At 45.6% G+C, this 24,470-nt stretch overlaps 1 protein-coding gene and 1 long non-coding RNA gene across 4 annotated transcripts in view; one reads left to right on the top strand and one right to left on the bottom strand.

Annotated features, from left to right (window-relative positions):
* The first annotated feature begins 5,199 nt into the window (after positions 1–5,199).
* PIK3CG (phosphatidylinositol-4,5-bisphosphate 3-kinase catalytic subunit gamma) overlaps positions 5,200–24,470 on the top strand; it is a 35,095-nt gene continuing 15,824 nt past the window's right edge. Inside the window, exons 1-10 of one of the 3 annotated variants that reach the window (XM_038562715.1) lie at positions 5,200–5,351; positions 8,345–10,357; positions 13,339–13,404; positions 13,527–13,752; positions 15,161–15,264; positions 18,102–18,248; positions 20,187–20,277; positions 21,499–21,629; positions 22,644–22,755; positions 24,174–24,331. In XM_038562715.1, the coding sequence (XP_038418643.1) occupies positions 8,357–10,357; positions 13,339–13,404; positions 13,527–13,752; positions 15,161–15,264; positions 18,102–18,248; positions 20,187–20,277; positions 21,499–21,629; positions 22,644–22,755; positions 24,174–24,331 (3,036 nt within the window). In that variant the 5' untranslated portion in view covers positions 5,200–5,351; positions 8,345–8,356. Of the gene's footprint in view, positions 5,352–5,372; positions 5,739–8,344; positions 10,358–13,338; positions 13,405–13,526; positions 13,753–15,160; positions 15,265–18,101; positions 18,249–20,186; positions 20,278–21,498; positions 21,630–22,643; positions 22,756–24,173; positions 24,332–24,470 lie in introns of those variants that run through there. The other 2 variants (XM_038562714.1, XM_038562716.1) reach the window with 2 other exon arrangements.
* LOC102157377 overlaps positions 19,291–24,470 on the bottom strand; it is a 38,520-nt gene continuing 33,340 nt past the window's right edge. Inside the window, exon 3 of the long non-coding RNA XR_005373173.1 lies at positions 19,291–22,455. This is a non-coding gene — a long non-coding RNA (uncharacterized LOC102157377). The remainder of the gene's footprint in view (positions 22,456–24,470) is intronic.

Raw genomic sequence — 24,470 nt, 5'->3', positions numbered from 1 at the left:
AGACACAGGCAGAGGGAGAAGCAGGCTCCCTGTGGGGAGCCGGGTGCAGTATCCATCCCAGGACCCAGGGACCACGACCTGAGCCAAAGCCACTGGGCCACCTGGGGGGGCCCCAAGGGAATGTTTCTAAAGCATTATAGTTCCTTATGATGTTCAGCTGGGTTTCTTCCCACCTTCCACACTCTGCACGCTATTTTCCTCCCTGAATTTCTTGTTCTGAAGTTTCCAAAGGAGGCAAATTGCAGGGCTTTGGGTTACATAGTTAGAGGGCAGGGAGAGGATGCCTGGGTTTCAGTTTCCGTCAGGAGTATCACCCAATATTCCCCTTGCTTCCTGCAAATGCAAGGGAGCCCACTCTTTTCCAAAACAGAGATATTCTATACAAACTATCCATCCTGCAACTATTTATCAAGGCCCTGGCTTTGTATGTGCCAAGCACTGTGTGAGGCCCCGGGGGAATTCAGTGATGAGCAGAGCAGTCACTGTCCCCAAGAACTCACAGTCTCACCGAGGAGGCAGCCCAGTAAAACAGCTACCCTCGCCTGGAGAAGCACCGTGACAGCTGCCCCTTGCCAGCTTGGGACCTGGGGCAAGCCACTTAAGCCGGTTGTCTGTGCACCGTTTTCATGATCTGTGAGTGGGGTAAGAGTTGTGCCCCTCCTTGGCATGCTATGAGGATGAAATAAATTAATGTATTAAAGCACTCAAAAATAAATAAATACAAAAAAATAAAGCACTCAGAACAACCTAAGTCCCATAGAACGTGCTATGGGAGGGTTTGGTTTTGGTGTTATTCTTGGGGTAGTTACCAATGTAAAGAAAAGCCTTCCTCACCCCATGCTCTCCAGAAACCAGAAAGCCCTGCCCAAGGGGGTTAGGCAAATGGAGTGTTGAAGAAGAGGAGTTGCTTGAATGGCTGAGGGGGTTAGGAAATGGGGGAAGGAGAGAGGAGAAAAGACTAAGGGGAGGAGATGGAGCAGCGTGAGCAGCATGCGAAGCACAGCAAGTGGGAGAGCAGAAAGAGTTGAACTCAAATGAGGGGGTGATTTAGAAAATAAGGCATCAAGTTAAGGGTAGAACAAAAGGGACAGATCACAAATGGTCTGGTACATCATGCTAAGGAATTGGGATTTCTAAAACTCAATTTACAGAAAAATCTTCCCTAGAGATTTGTGAAGTGCTTACTAAGCTGTATCAGCAAAAGTGCTCTCAATGGCCAATTTCTGCTAATAAGAAAGGAAAATACATGCCAACGCCCCACAGGCAACTCGACTGGGCTGTAGATCCTTGCAGTTGTGTTGTGTTGACGGTGATGATTTCCTGTAGCTTCTTCTCTCTAAACCTGGAGGGGCTCCCCTCTACCCATGTGGCATGATAATAGCCTACCTCCCTCATAGCATTCAAGGCTGTGACAAACTCTCCTGCTGCCCTCCCCAGTGTCCCTCTGTCCTTGCTCTCAGAGCTCTGACATTTTGTTGTGGTGTCCACATTTCTCTGCCATCCAGGCACTCAGCAGAGAAAATCCTGATTCGTTTAAACCACTCATGGAAATTCTATCCCCTTTCTCAATGATTGGCTGAGGGGTAGGTGGGCACTTGCCACAATTCTGGCCAGAGACAAGAGGGAACCCAGGAAGCTTCTGGGAAAGTTCTCTCTTGGAAAAAGAAATGCAGAAGGGCACAGACCTCTTCTTCCTCTGTATGTCGTGTTGGTTGAGTGACACTTGGAATCATATGTCCTCCAGAACATCCAACATGATGTCTTGGATGGTTTTTAGTCAAATAAGTTTATGTTCCATTGAAACATGAAGCTTGACTACAACTTCCTATGAGGGTGGGGGTTGTCCTTTTGGTAGATTAGGAAGGTGAGAGAGATGGATTGGCAAATATTAGGCCCAGAGAATAAGCAGAAATAAATCTAGGTCTCATGACTGCTAGTGTTTCTACAATACCAGGATGCTTCTCTTTCATCTTACCAGATATGGACCAAAAAGCTTCACAAAGATTCGTACATGTGCCCAGACATCAAAGCAAGGTATAAAAGTATGGTCCATTGCTGGGTTAAAATGACTTTTTGCAGTTTTGTTCACATTGTATCTGCCATCTGAGGCTACACTAAAAAATGTGAAAAGATGGATTCTAGTGCTTTCTCAAGCCAAAGAGATACCCACATGTCTACATCAGATAGCTGCCCCGACCAGGAACAACCACCACCAACCACAGAGCTTGCCAAAGAGTGTGCCCCAAAAGGGTTTAGGGCCTTGGGAGGCAGGCATTGTCTTGTGCTTTGAGGAGCCTCTTGGCTTGACCTTAGTGACATAGTCACTTTGAGCTGCTATAACAAAATACTGTAGACGGGGTGGCTTATAAACAACCGACATGTATTTCTCGCTAGGCGTCCAAGATCAGGGTACCTGAGGGTCAGGTTCTAGTGAGGGCCCTCTTCCAGGTTGCCATATTCTCTTGTGCCTTCACATGGCAGAAAGAGGGCCAGAGAGCTGTGTGGGGTTCCTTTTACAAAGACACAGATCCTCAAAGTCCCCACCTAATACTGCTACATTAGAGGATAAGATTTCCATGTATGAATTGGAGGGTTGGACAGGAATATTCAGTCCATCGTACCCAGTGCACCATACAAATGTTGTTGCTATTCACATGTGCTGGGACATGAAATAAGTTTGGGAAGCACATGCCAGTCTTCCCGTGTCTTTCCCGAACCTCCGTACCTCCCACTGCTGTCTTTCATAATCCCTCCATTTCCGCAAACGGATCTGTTCACTGTCCCCCAGATACTCTAAGGCTTAGAAACCTTTCCCTATGACTCCTCCTCCTCCCTTAAATCCTAGGCCTCCCTCTGCATATTAAAATTTTTTTAAAATCCCACCCAAGGTGACCCCCTCTCTCAAAATGTTGTATTTTTATAACAAACATGATATAATGTACTTAAACAATCTGACCTATACATACTATCATACTGCATGTCTCAATCTATTTTATTGACCACTGATCGATCTTACTGTGTTATTGTCTCAGCTCTTCTTGCTTGTCATTCCTGCGATGCTTGGAAGTGACATACAGAAGGTCATGTATGTCGACTGTCTGTAAAACATGGTGCTAGATGCATGGAGATTCACAGGAGAATCACAGGGGAGAGAAAGATGAAAAGAGACACATACCAAAAAAGTAGGTTAATGATGAAGCCTAGGGGTTTTCTGAGGATGAAAGAGGCCCTAACTAGTAAATGATTCCTCTGCAAGGAGGAAGTATCCACCGAAAGGAAGGAGACATTGACCATGACTTCTGCCTTGGAACGCATATGACATATAGTCAAATTTTAGTGGCTATATTAGGATTTGGGGAAGGGCAGGGTATTTTTAATCTCAAACCACCAATAAAGCCTGAACTGTTTGCAAGTTTAGTCATAGAACAGACAATATTTGCATAATAGGACTTAGCTGAGCGGTTCTTTCAGTGGCAAGGAGACCCGAAAGCCAGCATCTAGCATTTTGGAATAACGTGGCAGGGGGGAGATACCAGGTTGGGATGTGGCCCCCTGAGTGTGAATGAGCCAGGGCTATGGAGAAATCTGTTCAATGGTCTGGGAACAGAGTGAACCAAGCTCGTGGTCCCTCTGTGGCCAGCTCACCTCCCCCCACTAGCCTCCCCTTCCACACTCTGGGTGAAGCACAGCTTGGCAAGCTCCTCCAGCACGGTTCCTTGGGCCCTCATTCAGAATCAACCAAGAGCGCCAACTCTGACACTTCTAAATCTGCCAGCCTCCTAAGGGACTCTTCCTACGAAGGAATATACCTTGGGAAGCTGATGAGGCCCTTCCAAGTATTTGGAAGGCAGTCTGAATCAAATGATTTACCTACTGCTGTCAACGACTATAGGTACTATTTGACTACTGATAGAAACTATTTGCAGTGGGGCACCTGGGTGCCTTAGTGGTTGAGCATCTGCCTTTGGCTCAGGGCATGATCCTGGAGTCCTGGGATCGAGTCCCACATCCAGCTCCCCCGAAAGGGAGCCTGCTTCTCCCTCTGCCTGTGTCTCTGCCTCTCTCTCTGTGTCTCTCATAAATAAATTAATAAAATCTTCCTTTAAAAAGGAAGAAAAGGAACTTTTTGCAGAAAGCTAAGACCCAGAGGATCTTTGTGAAATGAGATAGATCAGATCAACAACGATTTATCTTGATGTCAAAGTAACGCAGAGAATCTCTCAATTATATGTGTCCAAGAAAGCTGTGAGGCTAGCGCCATCCTACCTGTTGTTCCTGGGGCTCAGCTGGAGTCCATGAGAGCCCAGACTGGGGATGAACCCCCATATGGGAAACCCTGAGGATGAAGAAGAGAGGAACTGGCTCAGGATCTGAGTGGGCTTGGGGGTTCTAGAAGGAATTGAGGTCACCTGGAAAATACCGAACTGCTCTAAACGTTATTTAGGATGGCTTTTCAATGGATTCTCTACCCCCATGGGACTAAGGAGCCATCTCTCAGTGACTATCTCATGGTGTGACAGTGCTCAGAGCTACAATTTTCCCATGACACTGAGGAACCTTCTATTTTTTTCTGCAGCCGATCACTGCTCACAGTAAGTCTCACCCTACAGCACTCATGGGTGCACCCTCGTGCACGCACACACACACACACACAACAGTGATATCTCAGACCCTGAACGCTCTGAAAATATAGAGAAATGTCTCAACAAGGTAAGGAAGCAAGCTCCCAGACCTCGTCTTTGAAAATGTTCAGCTTGGTAACTCAGGCCCCTGGATCACTAGGTTTCTCTCCTTCCATCCCTCAGTTACAGCATTTGAACAAGGGTGCATTTGAATTCCCACGAAGAAAGGTTAATTAATTAATTAATTAATTAAATGAGTTTTGCAGAATTAATGGGTTTCATTTGCCTCTTGAAATCTTCCTACCAGGATGTTTCTCTAATATTGTGGTTGTTAGGCCTTTTCTTCTAAGAACTAGCCTAGAAAAAGTACGTCTCGTGTGTTTATGTCTTACGAATGTGTATTTTAATTTGTTTCAGTCTCTCCCCTTTTAAAAAAGTTCACTCAAAGAGCAGAATATATATATGGTAAACACTTCACTCTGGTGCTTCACTCTGTGCTATAACAGGAAATGCATTTCTGACACTTTTAAAATGAGCAATCACACGTATAATCAACTTGGTTAAAACTTCCTTCCTGGTAACTGCAACACTTCCTCTGCATCTGGATACGAAGGGAGACCCAGAAAAGCGGAAGAGTTTAGAGGCTACACTGGGTAGATTCGAATTTGTTTTGTTTTCAAAAATTAAACAAATGATCCTTCAGCATCATCACCTCCGCTGCTTTATCAGGTATTACTTCCTTCTATTTTTTTTTTTTTTTATCCCCTTTGTTGGGTCTGACTCGAAATAGTGACACTTCCGTCTCAGCTAGAATATTTTTATCTGGAATGGTTGTTGCTTCTTGAGATGATAACCACCACTGAATGTCTCTGTTTCATTGTCTAGCGCAGCCCATACGTGTGGATATCCACAAGGCCCCGGCAAAAGCTCTGCAGGTGCATCTGTCCTTTTTGTTTTTGTTTTTGTTTGGGAGGAAGAGGGAGGGCACAGGAGCTTATGCCAGCCCGGCTTCACCTTCTTCCAAATGCATGTTTAGTGCTTATTGGGCTTACCAGTGTTCCTGACGCCTTCTCTTAAGAGGAGAGAGCTGCTTAGGCACGGCCATGAAGGAAAGCAGTGAGTATTTAGCCGGTCCGTTTTCTTCTGCGTCTTGTAGCTTGGGAGATGGCTTGGGATCACTGAGGCAGAAGTTGTTGCTGTGTACTTGTACTTTGCCTAAACTTGGACCTATTTTAGTCCAACTTGGTGTCAATATAAATGCATCTTACAGTTCTCTTCTTTGGCAGTTATTCTACAGTGTAGCCACAGACCAAACAGTGAATTAACAGCTGCAGGGGAGAGTCCTTTGGGACAGTTGATTTCATGTCTTTACTAAATACAACTTCATAACATTTTAAGAGAGGGAATATTGACTTTAAAAGTAAGTTTAGGTCAAGATTCGAATGGAAGTTTGGATCTAATGAAACTTGTCTTTCTTATCTTTTAATCAAACTCTCCTTTTTGGTGTATATCAAATGGTCTGCTATTAAGGAAATAAGTAGTCATGAGTCTCGCTAACATTAGTCATTTCAGAGAGTAAATGATAGCCTCTGAAACGTTTATTTTTTTTAATATTTTTTTTTATTTTTATTTATTTATTTATTTATGATAGTCACAGAGAGAGAGAGAGAGAGAGGCAAAGACATAGGCAGAGGGAGAAGCAGGCTCCATGCACCGGGAGCCCGATGTGGGATTCGATCCCGGGTCTCCAGGATCGCGCCCTGGGCCAAAGGCAGGCGCCAAACCACTGCGCCACCCAGGGATCGCTGAAACATTTATTTTTATATCAAGGTTTGGTTCTTCTTTAGAATATATCTTACCATGTACTGAGACTAAATATTAAAGCGCCTCGTTTGTATTTCAATTTTAATATTTTTAGTATTTATTTGAAGGGTTTCCTATGGCATCCTGTCACATTTTAACTGAACTGCTCTATGAAGGGTAGGTACTTATTAAAGATTTGAGGAAAGAGTGAGCTGATGAGAATACAGTTATGAATTCTCATTATAGAGATGAAAAATATGAGGGCAAAAAAAAAGAAGTTAAATAATCGATTGGGTCCAAATAGCAGGTCTCTGGAGTCCAGAAATCCTTCCTTCCATCCTGTGGCTTCTCCACTACCGAAGGCAGAGCAGATAGAATGAATTGGTGCAAAGTCAAAAATATCTGAATGTTCATACTAGAAGAGTACAGCCCAGGGGGACTCCTCTAAGATACTGCCTTAATGTGGCAACGACAGCCGGAATGTGTACACATTTCACAATCCCAAAACGTAAATATCTGCCAATGTTCTTGCTTGCAGCTTCACCGACTGTGGCATTTTTTAAATATTATCAAATGAAATTACTACCTTTCCTAACCAGAAAGGAAAAAATGAAAAGAGGGGGCACCTGGGTGGCTCAGTGGTTGAGTGTCTGTCTTCGGCCCAGGTTGTGATCCCGGGGTCCTGGGATTGAGTCCTGCATCAGGCTCCCCACAAGGAGCCTGCTTCTCCCTCTGCCTGTGTCTCTGCCTCTCTCTCTGAGTCTCTCATGAATAAATAATAAAATCCTTAAAAAAAAAAGAAAAGAAAAGACAGGAAGTTGGCTAGGGAGGAGAAACCTGATCCAGACAGTTTGAAAAATCGAGAATGTGAAGCGTGGTTGGGTGAGGTGTCTGGGTCCCAAGGAGAAGTGTAAGACTGAACAAAGATGAAACAAGTCGAAGGCCTGTTTTTCAAAGTGGGGTGGTTTCAACATCTCATGGTGCAACTTGTAGATTGGAACTCTGTCCTTTAACTGCACGATCTTGCTCATTTATTCATTCCAGTGTGCTGAAGAACGATGACCAACTTTAAGCCATTATAACCCGTTAGGGACTGTAGAGATGAGTGCTTCACATCTATCTCTCTCTCTCTCTCTCTCTCTCTCTCTTTAATTAAGCCTTTAGAGATGCCTGGGTGGCTCAGCAGTTGAGCGCCTGCCTTCTGCCCAGGGCGTGATCCCAGGATCCGGGATCGAGTCCCACATCGGGCTCCTTGCGTGGAGCCTGCTTCTCCCTCTGCCTGTGTCTCTGCCTCTTTCTCTCTCTCTTTCTCGGTCTCTCATGAATAAATAAATATAATCTTTTTTTAAAAAAATCAAACCTTCAGATATAATGAAGGGATATGATGAATGACCCCCCATATACCTGTCGCCCATACCGAACAAGGATATTACTTTATTTGAGCCTCACCTCCACCCTCTGAGGTTTTCCTAACCCCGGCTGACCCCTGGAGGGGGGGCGGGGGGGGACAGGTGCTGAGATTACTTCAACAGCTGAAGGCACCCAGACACTGAGCAGCGGGATCAGCTCTCGTGGGCCCCCATTCCTGACCCCCCGGTTCCCCGCTCCCGACCCTCCAGTACCCCATACCCATCTCTCCGGGATCAGCCCTCATGGGCCCCCATTCCCGACCCCCCGGTACCCCGCTCCCGACCCCCCGGGATCAGTCCTAGTGGGCCCCGCTCCCCATCCCCGGGTACCCCGCTCCCGACCCCCCCCCCGTACCCCGCTCCCACCCCGGGACCAGCCCTCGTGGGCCCCGCTCCCCACCCCACCCCACCCCCACCCCCACCCGCGTGCCCCCCTCCGGGCTCTCTCCCGCCCCGGGGCAGGCGCCAGCGCCGAGCCCCGCGTGACGCAGCCCTTGCTGTCGCCCGCAGGTGGCGCGGGCCATGGAGCCGCAGGGCCGTGAGCCGCGGGTGGTGCTGAGGGAGGACCACCGCCGCCGGCGCCGGAGGATGAAGGCGCGCGGCCCGGCGGCCGGCCTGCCGTCCATGGAGCTCATCCCCATCGAGTTCGTGCTGCCCACCAGCCAGCGCAGCAGCAAGGCCCCCGAGACGGCGCTGCTGCACGTGGCGGGCCACGGCAACGTGGAGCAGATGAAGGCGCAGGTGTGGCTGCGCGCGCTGGAGACGAGCGCGGCGGCCGACTTCTACCAGCGCCTCGGGCCCGACCACTTCGTGCTGCTCTACCAGAAGAAGGGCCAGTGGTACGAGATCTACGACCGGTACCAGGTGGTGCAGACGCTCGACTGCCTGCGCTACTGGCAGCTGCTGCACCGGAGCCCCGGCCAGATCCACGTGGTGCAGCGGCGCGCGCCCTCGGCCGCCACGCTCGCCTTCCAGCGGCAGCTCACGGCGCTCATCGGCTACGACGTCACCGACCTCAGCAACGTGCACGACAACGAGCTCGAGTTCACGCGCCGCCGCCTGGTCACGCCGCGCATGCTGGAGGTGGCCGGCCGCGACCCCGAGCTCTACGCCATGCACCCGTGGGTGACGTCCAAGCCCCTGCCCGACTACCTGCGGAAGAGGATCCCCAACAACTGCGTCTTCATCGTCATCCACCGCGGCACCACCAGCCAGACGGTCAAGGTGTCGGCCGACGACACCCCGGGCGCCATCCTCCGGAGCTTCTTCGCCAAGATGGCCAAGAAGAAGGCCCTGATGGGCATCCCCGAGGGCCAGAGCGAGCGGGACTTCGTGCTGCGCGTGTGCGGCCGCGACGAGTACCTGGTGGGGGACACGCCCCTCCAGAACTTCCAGTGGGTGAGGCAGTGCCTCAAGAACGGAGAGGAGATCCACCTGGTGCTCGACGCGCCTCCGGACCCGGCCCTGGACGAGGTGAGGAAGGAGGAGTGGCCGCTCGTGGATGACTGCACGGGGGTCACCGGCTACCACGAGCAGCTCACCATCCACGGCAAGGACCACGAGAGCGTGTTCACCGTGTCCCTGTGGGACTGCGACCGCAGGTTCAGGGTCAAAATCCGAGGCATCGACATCCCCGTGCTGCCCCGCAACGCCGACCTCACCGTCTTCGTGGAGGCCAACATCCAGCACGGGCAGCAGGTCCTCTGCCAGAGGAGAACCAGCCCCAAGCTCTTCACGGAGGAGGTGCTCTGGAACGTGTGGCTGGAGTTCAGCATCAAGATCAAGGACCTGCCGCGAGGGGCCCTCCTGAACCTGCAGGTCTACTGCAGCAAGGCCCCCACGCTGTCCGCCAAGGCCTCGGCCGACGCGCCCGGCGCCGGGTCCGAGGCCAGGGGCAAAGCCCAGCTCCTCTACTACGTGAACCTGCTGCTGATAGACCACCGCTTCCTGCTGCGCCGCGGGGAGTACGTGCTCCACATGTGGCAGATCTCCGGAAAGGGCGAGGACCAGGGCAGCTTCAACGCCGACAAGCTCACGTCGGCCACCAACCCCGACAAGGAGAACTCCATGTCCATCTCCATTCTTCTGGACAATTACTGTCACCCCATAGCCTTGCCCAAGCATCGGCCCACCCCTGACCCCGAAGGGGACCGGGTTCGAGCAGAAATGCCCAACCAGCTTCGCAAGCAGCTGGAGGCGATCATAGCCACGGATCCCCTTAACCCTCTCACGGCCGAGGACAAGGAATTGCTCTGGCATTTTCGATACGAAAGTCTCAAGCATCCAAAGGCCTATCCTAAGCTGTTTAGCTCCGTAAAATGGGGACAGCAAGAGATCGTGGCCAAAACATACCAGCTGTTGGCCAGACGGGAGGTCTGGGACCAAAGCGCTTTGGACGTGGGCTTAACCATGCAACTCCTGGACTGCAACTTTTCGGATGAGAACGTCAGAGCCATCGCAGTTCAGAAACTGGAGAGCTTGGAGGACGATGATGTCCTGCATTACCTGCTGCAGCTGGTCCAGGTAGGGGATGCTGGCGTGCTCCCCGGAGCACTCTCCTCAGAGGGTTTATTTGCATGTACACGGGCGCACCCCACTCAGTTGCCAAATGCCCTTTGTCCGCAGTGTCACAATCAGTCACAGACCTGATGAAGCGACGTCACAAAAGGTAGTAAACTGTCCCATTGACTTTTTTTTTTTTTTTTTTACTCACTTGGAGGGGTTGCCAGTAAGCATTTTGAAGACCTAAGTAATTTTGCTTTTTAGGCAAACTGGCCCCACAGGAGAACCTTGTTCTCATTTACCGAGTGAGAGACAGATGCGATTTATTGTACCTCCCTTGTGCCCAGACTCCAAGGCTCCAAGTCATTTGCGTGTTTTTCCTGTATTCTCACACTGAACTCTCCCAACAACTATGAGGGAGGTCAAATTAACGTTTGCGTGTTATGTGCAAGGAAACAGAGCCCCGGAGAGTCTAAGTAACGTGCTCCAGGTCACATACTTTGAAAGCATCAGAGCAGAAACCAACCCCAGGAGGTCTGCCTCCAGGCCCTGCTCTTTTCACCGCCTCCAATATCCTGCATCACTCCAGGGTCAGGATAGTGTATCCTGGAGAGCAAAGGTCACCCTCTCTGATCACGCTTATCACAATCCGTAGGATAACACGTCGTGTCTGGGGTGGCGCCTCGAAAGCCCCTCTCTTTGGACAGGTCCGGTCCAGGATTTCCACTCTGGTTCTCATGCCTTTCTTTGCCTGTGGTCCAGAGGGGCCAAGTGATTTGCCTAAGGTTTACCTAGGAAGTTGAAGAAAAAAGGGGCACAGTTCTGCACACCACAGCAGTTCCCAGATCGTATTGTGCTGCTTACCAAGGAAGAGGAAGTAAAGGAATTGGAAGAGAAATGTTTATTTTAGAGCGCAGACATGTCCCTTCATTAATTCAACAACACGTACTGAGCGCTTCCCCCCCCCAACCCCTTTCTAGATGCTAGATATAGAGCAGTGTTCACAACAGAGCCCGTCTCTGCCCCCCCCCCCGCCCCCCATAGCTTGTGGTGCCATGGAGAAGATTGACAGTGAGCTGCATACACATGCAAACAGATATTTAATAACAAATTGTGCACATGCTTTGGGAGAAACTGCAGAGTATTATGAAAACAATTGGCAGGGGTCCTGGGGATACTTCATTTAGCTGGAAGAAACCAGGGACGGTTCTGAGTAAGTGACATTTGATCTGACATCTTTAGGACTTAGGCTAAGTGTCAGACACTAAACTGTCAAATCATGATCTATCGTTAGAGGAAGGCCTCAGAGTTTTCTGATGAGCATTTTGGATATTCTCACCCTTAACTCTGAATCTTCACCTTCTCATCAGGCAGATACTTGAAACATTACACTTGACCTTTGTCTTCATCTATTCACTGTACCTCATATTTATTTTCTCTGCCCACCAGGATAGATACTGACATAACACAAAGGACAATTAATGAAATTTAATTCACCGATGAATTCTTTTTTTCATTCTCAGTCTCACAAGTGAATTCTGCAGAATTGGAAAGCAAATAGGGTTCTTCTTGGAAATGTTTTAAACGAAAGAGGTCAGTAAGTAATACTAACATTGCGTTTGTGGTCATAAATTTGAAAAAGAGCCGTCATTTGTAAAACTACTTGGGACGTTTTCAGCTATGGCTGAATGACTCATTCCTGATTAAAATGGTCTCCTGGCTGAGATCTGCACTGTGTTTATAGAAGTGAAACACGAATAAGGTCAAAAAGACTCACGTTCGATCTAGAAACTTACAACTGATTCTGAAGTTAGTACCGTGGCTTAATAACCACATTCTCAGAATTCAGACCTTCCTGGCGGCTGCAGGCACACAAGCATCTGAAGCACCTCTGACAGCATGAGGATAAATGACATAGTATCATATCAGTACTAATCATTTCCCAACTGGAAGACCAGAGTTAGAACTGGAAATTGTACCAAGAAGCTCATGGGCCGGAAAACATAAAGTGGAATGGGAATTTCTTTGGGTCTTTGGGAGGAGGGGGAAGATAGGCCATTTCTATTTATAAAAGGAATATGCTCTAAGTCCTTTCATTTTAAGCCTCTCTTTACGCACACACGTGACATCCACCCTATAACTTTGTATGCCTCTTACTTGCCAGTCTTGTGGCTGTTAGCAGACTTACTGCAAAGACAGAGCAATGTTACAACAGATACATGTACATTGTTACAATGTTACAACAGATATTCATACACCCACCATTCTTAGTTATTTTTTTACATTTTATCAGTGCCTTTTCTTCAGTCATGGAGCTGTCTGCCACCCAAGTCAGTATCCCTGAGATAGCCAAGTGATATGAAAACTACAAAACCCAAAGGAGCATCTAAAATCAGAGACTCTTCAGACAAAAAGCTCTGTATACACGGCAGCAGGGCAGGGGGTAGTAATCGCTCAGTGGGGATGGTCCAGGCCTGGGCGTAAGGGCCCCTGAGGCAGCTCAGTGACCTGCCAGCGAGATGCCCAACACGCATCCTGAGCAAAAGGGGAGCCATGGGATCTTTAGGATCTTCACATCTAACAAATATTTTTTTCCTTACGTGTACTCTTATCTCCACTGTCCATTTTCTTTCCAACAACCTCTTCAACATTCCGCTTTTGTAGATTTTGTTATGGCCACCCCCGTGTGTCCCCTGTGTCCTTCCAATAAATCAAGTAAGTCCTTAATGGGAGCTAAAGCCTTACCGCTTCACCTTTGAAGTTATCAAAAGCACATAACGGTGCGTCAAGAGTTCTGGCTTCTAATCCCAGTCCTTAAGCAAGCGGTTCACTCTGGCCCAAAGGGTCCTCGAAGACAAAGGGTGGACTTAAGTGGACTTAAGTGGCTGGTAAGATTCTCCTCACCCCAGCCAGATAAAGACCCAATAAAACCCATTTCCCTTTTCCTGATTAACCAACACAAAATGCAACCCTACAAAGCGCCCACATGTTCTTCCTTTCAGGCTGTGAAATTTGAACCATACCATGACAGCGCCCTCGCCAGATTTCTGCTGAAGCGTGGCTTAAGAGTAAGTACTTACACTTTGGTGACAGTGTGACATTCTAGCAGTTAGCAAGAATTGACTGACAGAGCATTAGTCACCATGATTTCACCCTTCTTCTTCTCCTTCCCCCCAACCCGCCCCCCCAGAACAAAAGAATTGGTCATTTCTTGTTTTGGTTCTTGAGAAGCGAGATAGCCCAGTCCAGGCACTATCAGCAGAGGTTTGCCGTGCTTCTGGAAGCCTATCTAAGGGGCTGCGGCACTGCCATGCTGCACGACTTCACTCAACAAGTTCAAGTGATTGAGATGCTACAGAAGGTCACCATTGATATCAAATCGCTCTCTGCTGAAAAATACGATGTCAGTTCCCAAGGTACAGTGGCTGTATTTTCTTGGTTCGCTTCCCAAAGGCCTTGCTCTCCAGATGCCCTGTGATGACTCCTCTCCTTCAGGAAGGCGAGTCTTGCCTCCCTAAAGGGAGCCAGGAGCAGATTTCTTTCATCTTCTGTCTTAGTGGAGTAGGCAAATTTCAAGCTCTCCTTTCTCAGGTTCATATTTTTTTGAATTACACATGTAAACACACCAATGATGAATTTATGATGAGAGACATTCAATTCTTCGAAAAATTTTAAAAGCATTATGCCAATGTAAGATGCATTGCTTTAAGAATAATTGCACGCAGAGAGTAGTGATTTGCAAATATTTACCTTCTTCCTCACTTTCAATGTATGTAATTTTATTGAGAAGCTAATTTAAAAAATCTGTGTATATTTACATATATATTTATATATGTCAGTGTACTTATACACATACATATATACACCTTCTCTCAGAAGTCATTTCTAAGATGATCTTCTTACCCCTAAGAAATCCTGCTCCTGCCCCTAGGAAAATTAATCACTCTTTCTCTGTATTCCCATAGGTTTGAGTTTTGATACTTTATTATGGTCATTAACACATCTTTCTGGTCTGGTAAACTACATGTGCCTTGAAACCAGGGGATATTTCTTATTCATTTCTGTATACCTACCTCCAGCACTGTGGCCCCTAATGGACACATATTAACATACTCAGACAGTATTTTAAACTTTTGAAAATATTCTGAATTTCCACTTTCTCCTTAACTCTTTTCCGATACACCAATAATGCTTTCTGCTAAAAATTAAGAATGGTAATAATCATCTTACTTTTATTTGCCTTGTAAGTAAGAAAGGGAAACACTTGTACTGGCCTCTAATATGTTATCCAGGAAGTAATTTTCACCCTATATCTTCAGTCCTTAGAATTTAGAATTCTAAAGAACTCTTGAATTAAATTTTAAGTTAAATTTTGAGGCCATCACGTTGTCTCCATGTAATCTAACTTCCTCTTTTGAAAAGCATTTACACAGAACACTCACTGGATGGCATTTTGTATGTTATTTACATGTCCGTTCCCCAAACCACATGGCAGTTCAGAGTTTCACATGTTGGGATGAAAATGACAGTATTCATGCCTTCGCATTACCCTCAAAATATCCTTTCCCTACCTGACTGGCTCAAAAGCTTCTATGCTCTGCCGTAGAACGCATCCACGGCCATATGCCCCACAGTAAGCCTGACTTATCTTGCCATCTCTTATGGTGGGTTCCTCAAAGACAGAACCCTGCACCCTGTGCTCCTGCTCCACACCAGGCCAGATGGGTAGAACGTGGTAAAGAGATGTGGCCTCAGGAAATGTTACAGGTAATATCGGCTATTTCTCAAACTCATGTAACTTTTGTGCGCTTTTGACAATTGCAGTTATTTCACAACTTAAGCAAAAGCTTGAGAACCTGCAGAATTTGAATCTCCCAGAAAGCTTTCGAGTGCCGTATGATCCTGGACTGAAGGCAGGAGCACTAGTGGTAGGTATCACCTTCACATCTCCAAGCGGTCTTTGTGTTTTGAAACTGCTGGTGCACATTAGTGCAAAGCTAATGTTTGTGTCGAGCCACAGAAGCTGGAAAGTCCCTGCAAGGGCTCCTGTCAAGGCCTTCCCTGACTGCCAGCTACTCAGAGCCTCAAAGCCAGGCAGTCTCCCATCCGCTTCGTGTTACATCAGCTTTCTTAAGGAATCCTTCACGCACAGTAAAGTTTGTCCATCTTACGTGTACAGTGCGATGTGATTTTGACCCACGTATATCACCAGCACCAAGTCAGGATATAGAACATTTCCACAGACGTGTTCCAGGAAAGGTTCTTTCACGTTCCTTTGCGGTTAATCCTTCGCTCCTTCCGTCCCCCAGCCTAGACAGCAGATCTGCTCCTGTCATGTCATTTTACTTTTTCTAGAATTTCATGTAGAATCACATAGTATGTGGTTGTGGCATCTGGATCCTTTTCCTTAGCCTATTGCTCTTGCGATCCACCCGTGTCACTGTGTGTCAGTGGTCTGCTCCTTTTTATGACGGCGCGGTATTCCCCCGTGGGGATATACGATTTGTTTTCCATTTACCTTTCAAGTAAATATTTTAACAGCCAGATAGCGGAGACATGGTACGTGCGTGTTTAATTTTATAAGATGCTGCCTAACTGTTTTTCCAAAGTGACCTTACCGTTTTATATTCCCACCAGCAATGTATGTGAATTCCAGTGGTCCTACCTCCTGGTCAACACTTACTGTCACCAATCTTTAACTCTAGCCATTCCAGTGGTGAAGCGGTATCTCACCGTGGCTTTTATTTGCATTTCTCCGATGATGTTGAGTATCTTCTCATGTGCTTATTTTCGTTATCTTCTTTTGAGAAGTTTCTGTTCTCATCTTTCATTCATTTTTAATGTGGGTTGCCTTCTTAGTTTTGAGCTACTTATATATTCTGGATACAAATCCTTTATCAGGTATACATTTTACAAATACTAGTCTGTGGCCTGCCTTTTCATTTTCTTGGTAGTGTATTTAAGAGCAGAGGGTTTGATTTTGGTTACGTCCAACTGACCACTTTTTTTATAGTTTGTTTTTTTGTGTCCTAAGCAACATTTGCTTAATCCAGTACATCTCAACCAGGTGTGACACCCCTCAACACATGCGCGCGCGCGCACACACACACACACATATATTTGTTAATGTCTGGAGCTATTTTTTTATTGTCACAACTGGGAGAATGCTACCAGGCATCTAGTGGGTAAAGACCAAGGATGCTGCTAAATATCCTACAATCCACAGGATAGCCCCCCAACAATAATAAATGATCTAGCTCAAAATGTCAACAGTGCCAAAGTTGAGAAATACTGCATAATGTGACAAATATTTTTCCTAGAAGTTTCACAGATTTCACTCTTACATGTAAGTCTTTGATCCATTTTGAGTTCATTTTTGTGTACGATGAGACGTAAAGATCAGGTGGTGTTGTTTTTTTTTTTTTTTTAAGAATCAAATATCCAACTTTTCTGGCACCATCTGTTGAAAAGACTAACCTTTTCCTGTTGAAGTATCTTGGCATTTTTGTCAGATATCAACTCATATATATAAATGAGTCTATATCTAGATTCTCTAGTCTACTTTATTGATCCAAATATCTATCCTTGAGGTGCCTGGGTGGCTCAGTCTGTTAAGCTCCTGACCTGATTTCAGTTCAGGTCACGATCCCCGGCTCATGAGATGGAGACCTGCATCAGGCTCTGTGCTCAGCAGGGAGCCTGGGATTCTCTCTCTCCCTCTGTCCCTCCTTCCACAACTCTAAAATAAACAAGCAAACCTTTTAAATAAGTAAATAAACAGGGTAGATGTCCTTACATCAATATCACATGCTCTGGGTAACATCCAGAAGATAAACCACTTCATATATGTGTAAGAACCTTATACCCATATACTTCCATTACCCTCCTCCCATCCTTTGTACTATTTTTGCCATGCCTTTAACTCCAACATATGTTTTAAGCCCAATAATAATAATTGCTTTAAACAGTTAAAAAGTTGATTAGATTTAATAGATTAAACATTTTTTTATACTTAGCCACACAATTACGACATTTGGGACTCTCTACTTCTTTGTATAGGTTCATGTGTCCATCTAGCATCATTTTCCTTCAAATATTTCTTATATTGCAAGTCTTCTGGCTAGAAATTCTTTCAGCTTTTGTCTGAGGACCTCTTTATTCCACCTTCATTTTTGAAAGACATTTCCACTGAATTGAGAATTCTAGGTTGACCTTTTTTTTCCCTCCCTTTCAGCAGCATTTTCTTCTGGCTTGCATATTTTCTGATGATAAGTCTCCTGTCTTATCTTTGATTTCTGTACATGTAGGTCTTTTCTCCCCCAGGCTGCTTTTTAAGATTTTCTTTTTAGCACCCTGGTTTCCAGCAATTTGATTATGATCAGCTTTGGTATGGCTTTTTGTTTTATTTACTGGGTATGTTGAGCTTGAGTAAATGGTGGAGTTGCTCTGTATTAACGGGCACATGGGAGTACCAGGGCCCTGTACGAGTGGGGTATGTGGAAAATGGGACCTGCCATTGCCTCTTGGGCACCTCCACAGACTCTCAGGGTTCCTCAGAACACAGTTTGAGAACTCTTGCTTTGAGGCGTATGACTTGCTCTCAGAGGGCATTTGCAGATTTGGTAAGAACACTTTCTGTAATTTTACCCAAATCATTAAACATCATTTTCCAACTGGCTGTTTGTATTAATGCTTTGCAAGAGGATTTGTATCTGCACAGTATGTATTCATTATGTGTAGGAAACATGCGGCTGTTTCCTTACAGATTGAAAAATGTAAAGTGATGGCCTCCAAGAAAAAGCCCCTATGGCTTGAGTTTAAATGTGCTGACCCTACAGCCCTATCGAATGAAACGATTGGGATCATCTTTAAACACGGGGATGATCTGCGCCAAGACATGCTGATTTTACAGGTACGCTACCCTTAAGGAATTTTTTTGTTAACCTGATAGATGAATTCCGTATTAGATCTAAAAAAAATGCCTTCTACTGATTCTATTCCCATCCCCCCATTCTGTCCACATACAATGATTAAAGATCCAGAGAGTTTTCACTGGGGGAGCTTGGCTGTGGACCATTAGGTGTGCAAGGTAGTGAGCATCCCAGTTCTGTCCATCCATGAGAAGATGCACACCCAACCTTCCCATATAGCTAGATGTCTCCCTCATCTAACCCCTCTAGTCACCCCATTCCTAGGATGGTAACATAAAATATAGACATATTTGGCCCCCTAGCATTCACTTTATTCATATAAATAGACATATCTGTGCTCTCCTTAGCTACTTCCCTTTGGTATATATCCACATGCACAACAGGCAGGTGATTGCAGAAATCATGCAGTTCAATAGCAAGAGTGAATGGCTTCCTAGAACAGAGGGTGGATGGTAATCAATGTTAATCGCTTTCCAGATTTTCTAACATTTCTGGCTTTGCAAACCAGTAAAGTAATAGTCTCCATATTCTAGCTCACCAATAGAGAAGATAATTCCTTTTTTTTTTTTTTTTTTAGTAAGATAATTTCTAATCTTTAGTGTGGTTTACTTAAAATAGGCAAATCTCGTTGATTTAAATGTGGCTTATTTAAAAACTGGTCATGTTTTCTTTTTTTTTTTTTTTTTTTTTTTTTTTTAAAAATATTTTTATTTTTTTTAATTTTTATTTATTTATGATAGTTACAGAGAGAGAGAGAGGCAGAGACACAGGCAGAGGGAGAAGCAGGCTCCATGCACCGGGAGCCTGACGTGGGATTCGATCCCGGGTCTCCAGGATCGCGCCCTGGGCCAAAGGCAGGCACCAAACCGCTGCGCCACCCAGGGATCCCTGGTCATGTTTTCAATTCTGTTTCTGTTTGTACTTATTTCTTTTTTTTAATATTTTATTTATTTATTCATGAGAGACACAGAGAGAGAGAGAGAGAGGCAGAGGGAGAAGCAGGCTCCATGCAGGGAGCCCGATGCGGGAATCGATCCCGGGTCTCCAGGATCATGCCCTGTGTCGAAGGCGGCGCTAAACCGCTAAGCCACCCGGGCTGCCCTGTTTGTACTTATTTCTGATATGGAAATAATACCTTTTGCTCTCTCTTCAAGAATACTATGCATATTGTCCCAGAAGTATTAAAAAGAAAGAAAAAGAAATCCTTCAAACCTTTTAAAGGTTTGTTGCATTTCCAATAAACCTATAGAATCCTTTGAATTATTCGAAGACAAGAGCTTCAAAAACGCAAAGCATCACTGTGTCGTTCCTCTCATTTTGAGGGGAAGTTTGCACTCGCCTTTTATGTACTTACTTGTTTCGAGGCTGACACATGCTGCTTGGCAGGTGAGGGCAAGTTACATAAGCTCATGAAGCCTTAGTCTAACCACATGCAAAATGGGAATAATCATACTCAGGTTATAGGGTAAACACAAAGGATTGACATAAGACAGCACTCAGTAAATTAGCTAGCATTCTCTTCTGTGTTAGTGTTGCCTTGGTTTAGCCCAAGAATGTCTTATGGATAAAAACCTGTGAGAATGTTAGAGCAGAACATTTTTTTTGTGTGGTGGTCAAATGTGCATAATTGGAATGGAACATCTAAGTAGCTGAAACATGACTACAGCCTCTCCCCACACTAAATCCATTGATCCTCTTCCCCAGAGCACATCTCAGAGACCAAAATTAAGAGGCTCCCAAAGAAGGGGAACTTTAGGGCACCACACTGATAAAGTACAGGTGTTGCTTAGAAAGTTTGCTTTAACTTACATATTTTGTGTTACCAGATAAGACTGTCAGGTTGTTTTTTAAGGGAGAAGAAAAAATACGTTAAACAAATATATATTTATCGTGGAAACGCCTTTGTGTCTGATGTCTAGATTCTACGAATCATGGAATCCATTTGGGAGACAGAATCTTTGGATCTGTACCTCCTGCCATATGGTTGCATTTCAACTGGAGACAAAATAGGTATGTGGTTCCCTCAGGAGATGAATATCCCCCTCAGCTCGCTTTAAAGGATCATGAGTCCCCCAGTGTAGGCATTTAATAACAGAAAAATTACAAACATACCCAAATAAAAAGGAAGGAAATGTTCCAAGACTGGTGCATGTGACTCTGGATTTAATGTGGATCTGTCGAAAATACACTAATGTGTGATTCCAATCCTGTGACTATACATGGCAATGATTTTAGTAAGAACTCATCCCCTCCCCTTTACTTCTCCACGTCTAAGCTGTAACTTGTTTCACTGCACATTAAACTTCTCTCTCACAAATAACATTTAAAAATAGATGGTAAGATCTGTCACTTATTTTAATATCTTAGAATTCACATTATTGAAGCTATTACCTACTCTACTTTTTTTAAACAAGTTTTAAAGATTTTATTTATTTGACAGAGAGAGTGTGACCGAGAATGAGAGAGAGCACGAGCTGGGGAAGGGCGGAGGGAGAGGGAGAAGCCAACTCCCCGCTGAGCCAGGAGTGTGATGCAGGGCTCCATCCCAGGACCCGGGGATCATGACCTGAGCCAAAGGCAGACACTTAACTGCGCCACCCAGGTGCAGCACCTACTCTACTCTTAGATACTTTTATAGACATTTAACAGTTTTGTTTCAGCGAAACATATTTTTATTCAAGCTTCCGAACCGAGAACTATATAAAACCACTCCCATTTGACCCTGTGATTAAAAAAGAAAAAGGCAGTTTGCCCAGCACATATGCATAAATGCTTTTCCTTATTACCTTTCAAACCCGACCTTTCCTCTTTTCACTCAGGGACACTGAAAGCATGTCCCACAAAAGTTCCACCTCATTCTCCTTTTCTTTCTGTCTCTCCTGAGAAAACCAACTGCACAAACCTGGAAAACAGCCCCCTGGTTGAGGGTTGAGCCTGGGTGGCTCGGTGGTTGAGCATCTGCCTTCAGCTCAGGGCATGACCCTGGGGTCCTGGGATCAGTCCCGCATCGGGCTCCCTGCAGGGAACCTGCTTCTCCCTCTGCCTGTGTCTCTGCCTCTCTTTTTCTGTGTCTCTCATGAGTAAATAAATACAATCTTTAAAAGAAAAAAAAAATACCCCCCCTGGTTGAAAAGCCCTCTGCCCTCCAGTCAACAAAGACACACAACCATTCGTCCTCTGGGTCAGGCATCAGGCCCCAATTTACACCAGATTCTGCACACCCTCCCACAGGGATGATTGAGATCGTGAAAGATGCCACAACAATTGCCAAAATTCAGCAAAGCACAGTGGGCAACACAGGTGCATTCAAAGATGAAGTCCTGAATCACTGGCTCAAAGAAAAATGTGCTATTGAAGAAAAGGTGAGCTCCTGCGCTTCCCAGCTCTGAAGGCTCCTGCCAAGCCTGCCATTTATGTAGCAAGAATGGGTTCGTGTCTGCAAAGCATCTACCAGTGTCATGCCTCCTGACGTTGGGCAAAATCCCTTACTGGTGAGGCCGTTGGGGGGGGGGGGGGTGTGGGGCGTTGCAGGGCCTTCCTGTGTGACACAGCAGATCCGCCTAAAACGGAGGTGCTCTGTCCAGAATGCCGTGAGCATCTGTTTCACCTTTGATTATCAGGCATGCTTTGCATAAAATTTGGTTCCATGAAATAATGTGTTGGCACCTTTTATGATAGTCTGTTTTGGTCATTCAGCAGACAACTTTAGTCACCAGTATGAATCCCTTCCTACCTGGGAAATGCGACACATCCCATAAAGTAATTTCTCATTTACCCACTGCCCTCTAATCTAAACGGTGAATTATGGATGCTGCAAATGTCAGTTCTCCCATCCTTCAGAAGTACATATGCTGCATCCTTCACAAGCTGCGTGGTTGGGCTGTTTGGCTGTCATTTCAAGTTCTGCTGCACAGGATTAGCACTTCTCATTTGCATGGTTAGCAGCCTTTTGGGGAGGGAATATAATTAGCAGCGTTTATTAGTCTGTTATACATGTAGATTTGTGAACCCGTGCATACTTGACGTGGTCACAAGCAAAACATATGTTCACCAATGAAGGAGAAATGGTTATGGGTTCTGTGGAGTTGTCGGCAAGCGATGCATGGAGAGGAAATGAGCCCTTTGATGAACTGTTGCTCTTTGACTCTTGTTTCCTCCTGCTGCTCTTGTGATTCACTGAATCTTCACCTAAAATATAAGGAGAGCAATGAGAAAGTCAGCGCTTAGTAGATATGACATTAAATGAAATCAGGTGCAACCGACTCAGTCTCTGAAAAGAGTTCCCAGAATGGTACCTTTGTGGAAGTCAGCTGTCATAGATTCATGCTGCTTTTTCTGGTTAGAACACAACTAATATCTGGATGCTTTTTAATTAGTTTCAGGCAGCTGTGGAGAGATTTGTTTATTCCTGTGCTGGCTACTGTGTGGCTACCTTCGTCCTGGGAATAGGTGACAGGCACAATGACAATATTATGATCACAGAGACAGGTGAGTTTATTTATTATAATTGTTTTATTGTGGTAAAATACATATAACAAGATTTGCCATTTTAACCAGTTTCAAGTGTGCAAATGGCATTAAACACATTCACATTGCCATGCCACCATGACACTGTCCCCACTGAACTAGTACTGACTCCCCTTCTCCCCCTCCCTGGGCACAGAGTAGTATTTAAACAGAGTTCAAGGTGGGAGCACACATCGAAGTCATTACCGTGCAGCGACATAGATGCTGTGATCACCCCAGAGAGGACCTGAGAGTGAATAATGGAAGAAGATGCCAGAAATGAGACTTCAGAAGGAAAAGCCAGAGAACAGCCTGCAAGCTAGCATAGGGGCACATCCCAGAAGCTGGTGAGGACAGGTGTGATCACTAGTGTCAGATGTTACAGAGAAGTGACAAAAAGAACTCCCAGACGCCCTGAAATGCTCTGCCTTCCTAACCTACCCCTTGTCACGAGTTCACTGACCTCCCTGACAGTGGGAGTGGCAGTTCCAGGAAATGTTTCTCTAAGAAATTTGGACCAATTTAAGAGTGGAGTCTGAAAAAAAAAAAAAAAAAAAAAAAGCACCATATTGGGGTAAATTGCTGCTCTGTGTGAGAACCAAGAGATGTCACATGCTTATGGACCATGCACATGATACAGGCTATCTAGACAAGAAGAGATGGTGGCCATCCTAGTGGTAATAGTGCCCATGGTAAACATGGACTCAAAGGAGATTCAAAATGGTTTTCTTCTTTTTTAATTTTTTTTAAGGTTTTATTTATTTATTCATGAGACAAACAGAGAAAGAGGCAGAGACACAGGCAGAGGGAGAAGCAGGCTCCCTGTGGGGAGCGCAATGCAGATTCGATCCCAGGACCCCGGGGTTCCCGCCCTGGGCCGAAGGCAGATGCTCAACCACTGAGCCATCCAGGCAACCCCCAAAATGTTTTTTTTCAATGGTGCTCTCAAGTAGCAACTTGCTACTTCAATGGTGCTATTAAACGGTGAATGCCCTTCCCCCAAGCAGAGTGAACCTCCGTCTATTCTGAGTCACATCAAGGGCATAAGAGAGTCCCAGGCATAATGCTGACAGACTAGCCCGAGAGTCTGGACTTCTATTTCTAAGAATAATTCTGAGACGAGCTGAGAATTTTTTTTAATGGCATTTGGCGTCATTTAAAGAACACCAGAAGGATATCAAAAACACACTTGGTTCAAAGAGTGCTTTGTGGTTACTACTACACACACCTGCTAAGCTGAAAAATATCACAAGCTGATAAAACAGGGTAAAAATAGCTCTCTCACCCAAGATAGCTCATTTTCAGGCAACTTAAAAAATATTTCAGGAAATAAACAAACCAGAGTGTTGTTACAAGCGATTGTGCCAGTGTGATGATGTCAGGCATTTTCTTCTCTTAAGGAAATCTATTTCATATTGACTTTGGACACATTCTTGGGAATTACAAAAGTTTCCTGGGCATTAATAAAGAGAGAGTGCCATTTGTGCTAACCCCAGACTTCCTGTTTGTGATGGGAACTTCAGGAAAGAAGACAAGCCTACACTTCCAGAAATTTCAGGTAATTGGCCTCCTTTTAGTCGCCTCTGAGAACACCGACCAGATGGTGCCCACCAGGCACAGCAGCCCTCCTGCCTCCCTCCGCGAGCGCCTTTCTGTCTCGCCCACTCTCTCTGGCTTGACCATGCCTTCCTCTTCCA

Source organism: Canis lupus, chromosome 18 (assembly GCF_011100685.1).
Source record: "Canis lupus familiaris isolate Mischka breed German Shepherd chromosome 18, alternate assembly UU_Cfam_GSD_1.0, whole genome shotgun sequence".
NCBI classification, from domain to species: domain Eukaryota; kingdom Metazoa; phylum Chordata; class Mammalia; order Carnivora; family Canidae; genus Canis; species Canis lupus.
The sequence above is the reverse complement of the archived record's forward strand: the minus strand, read 5'-3'. Positions and strand labels throughout refer to the sequence as shown.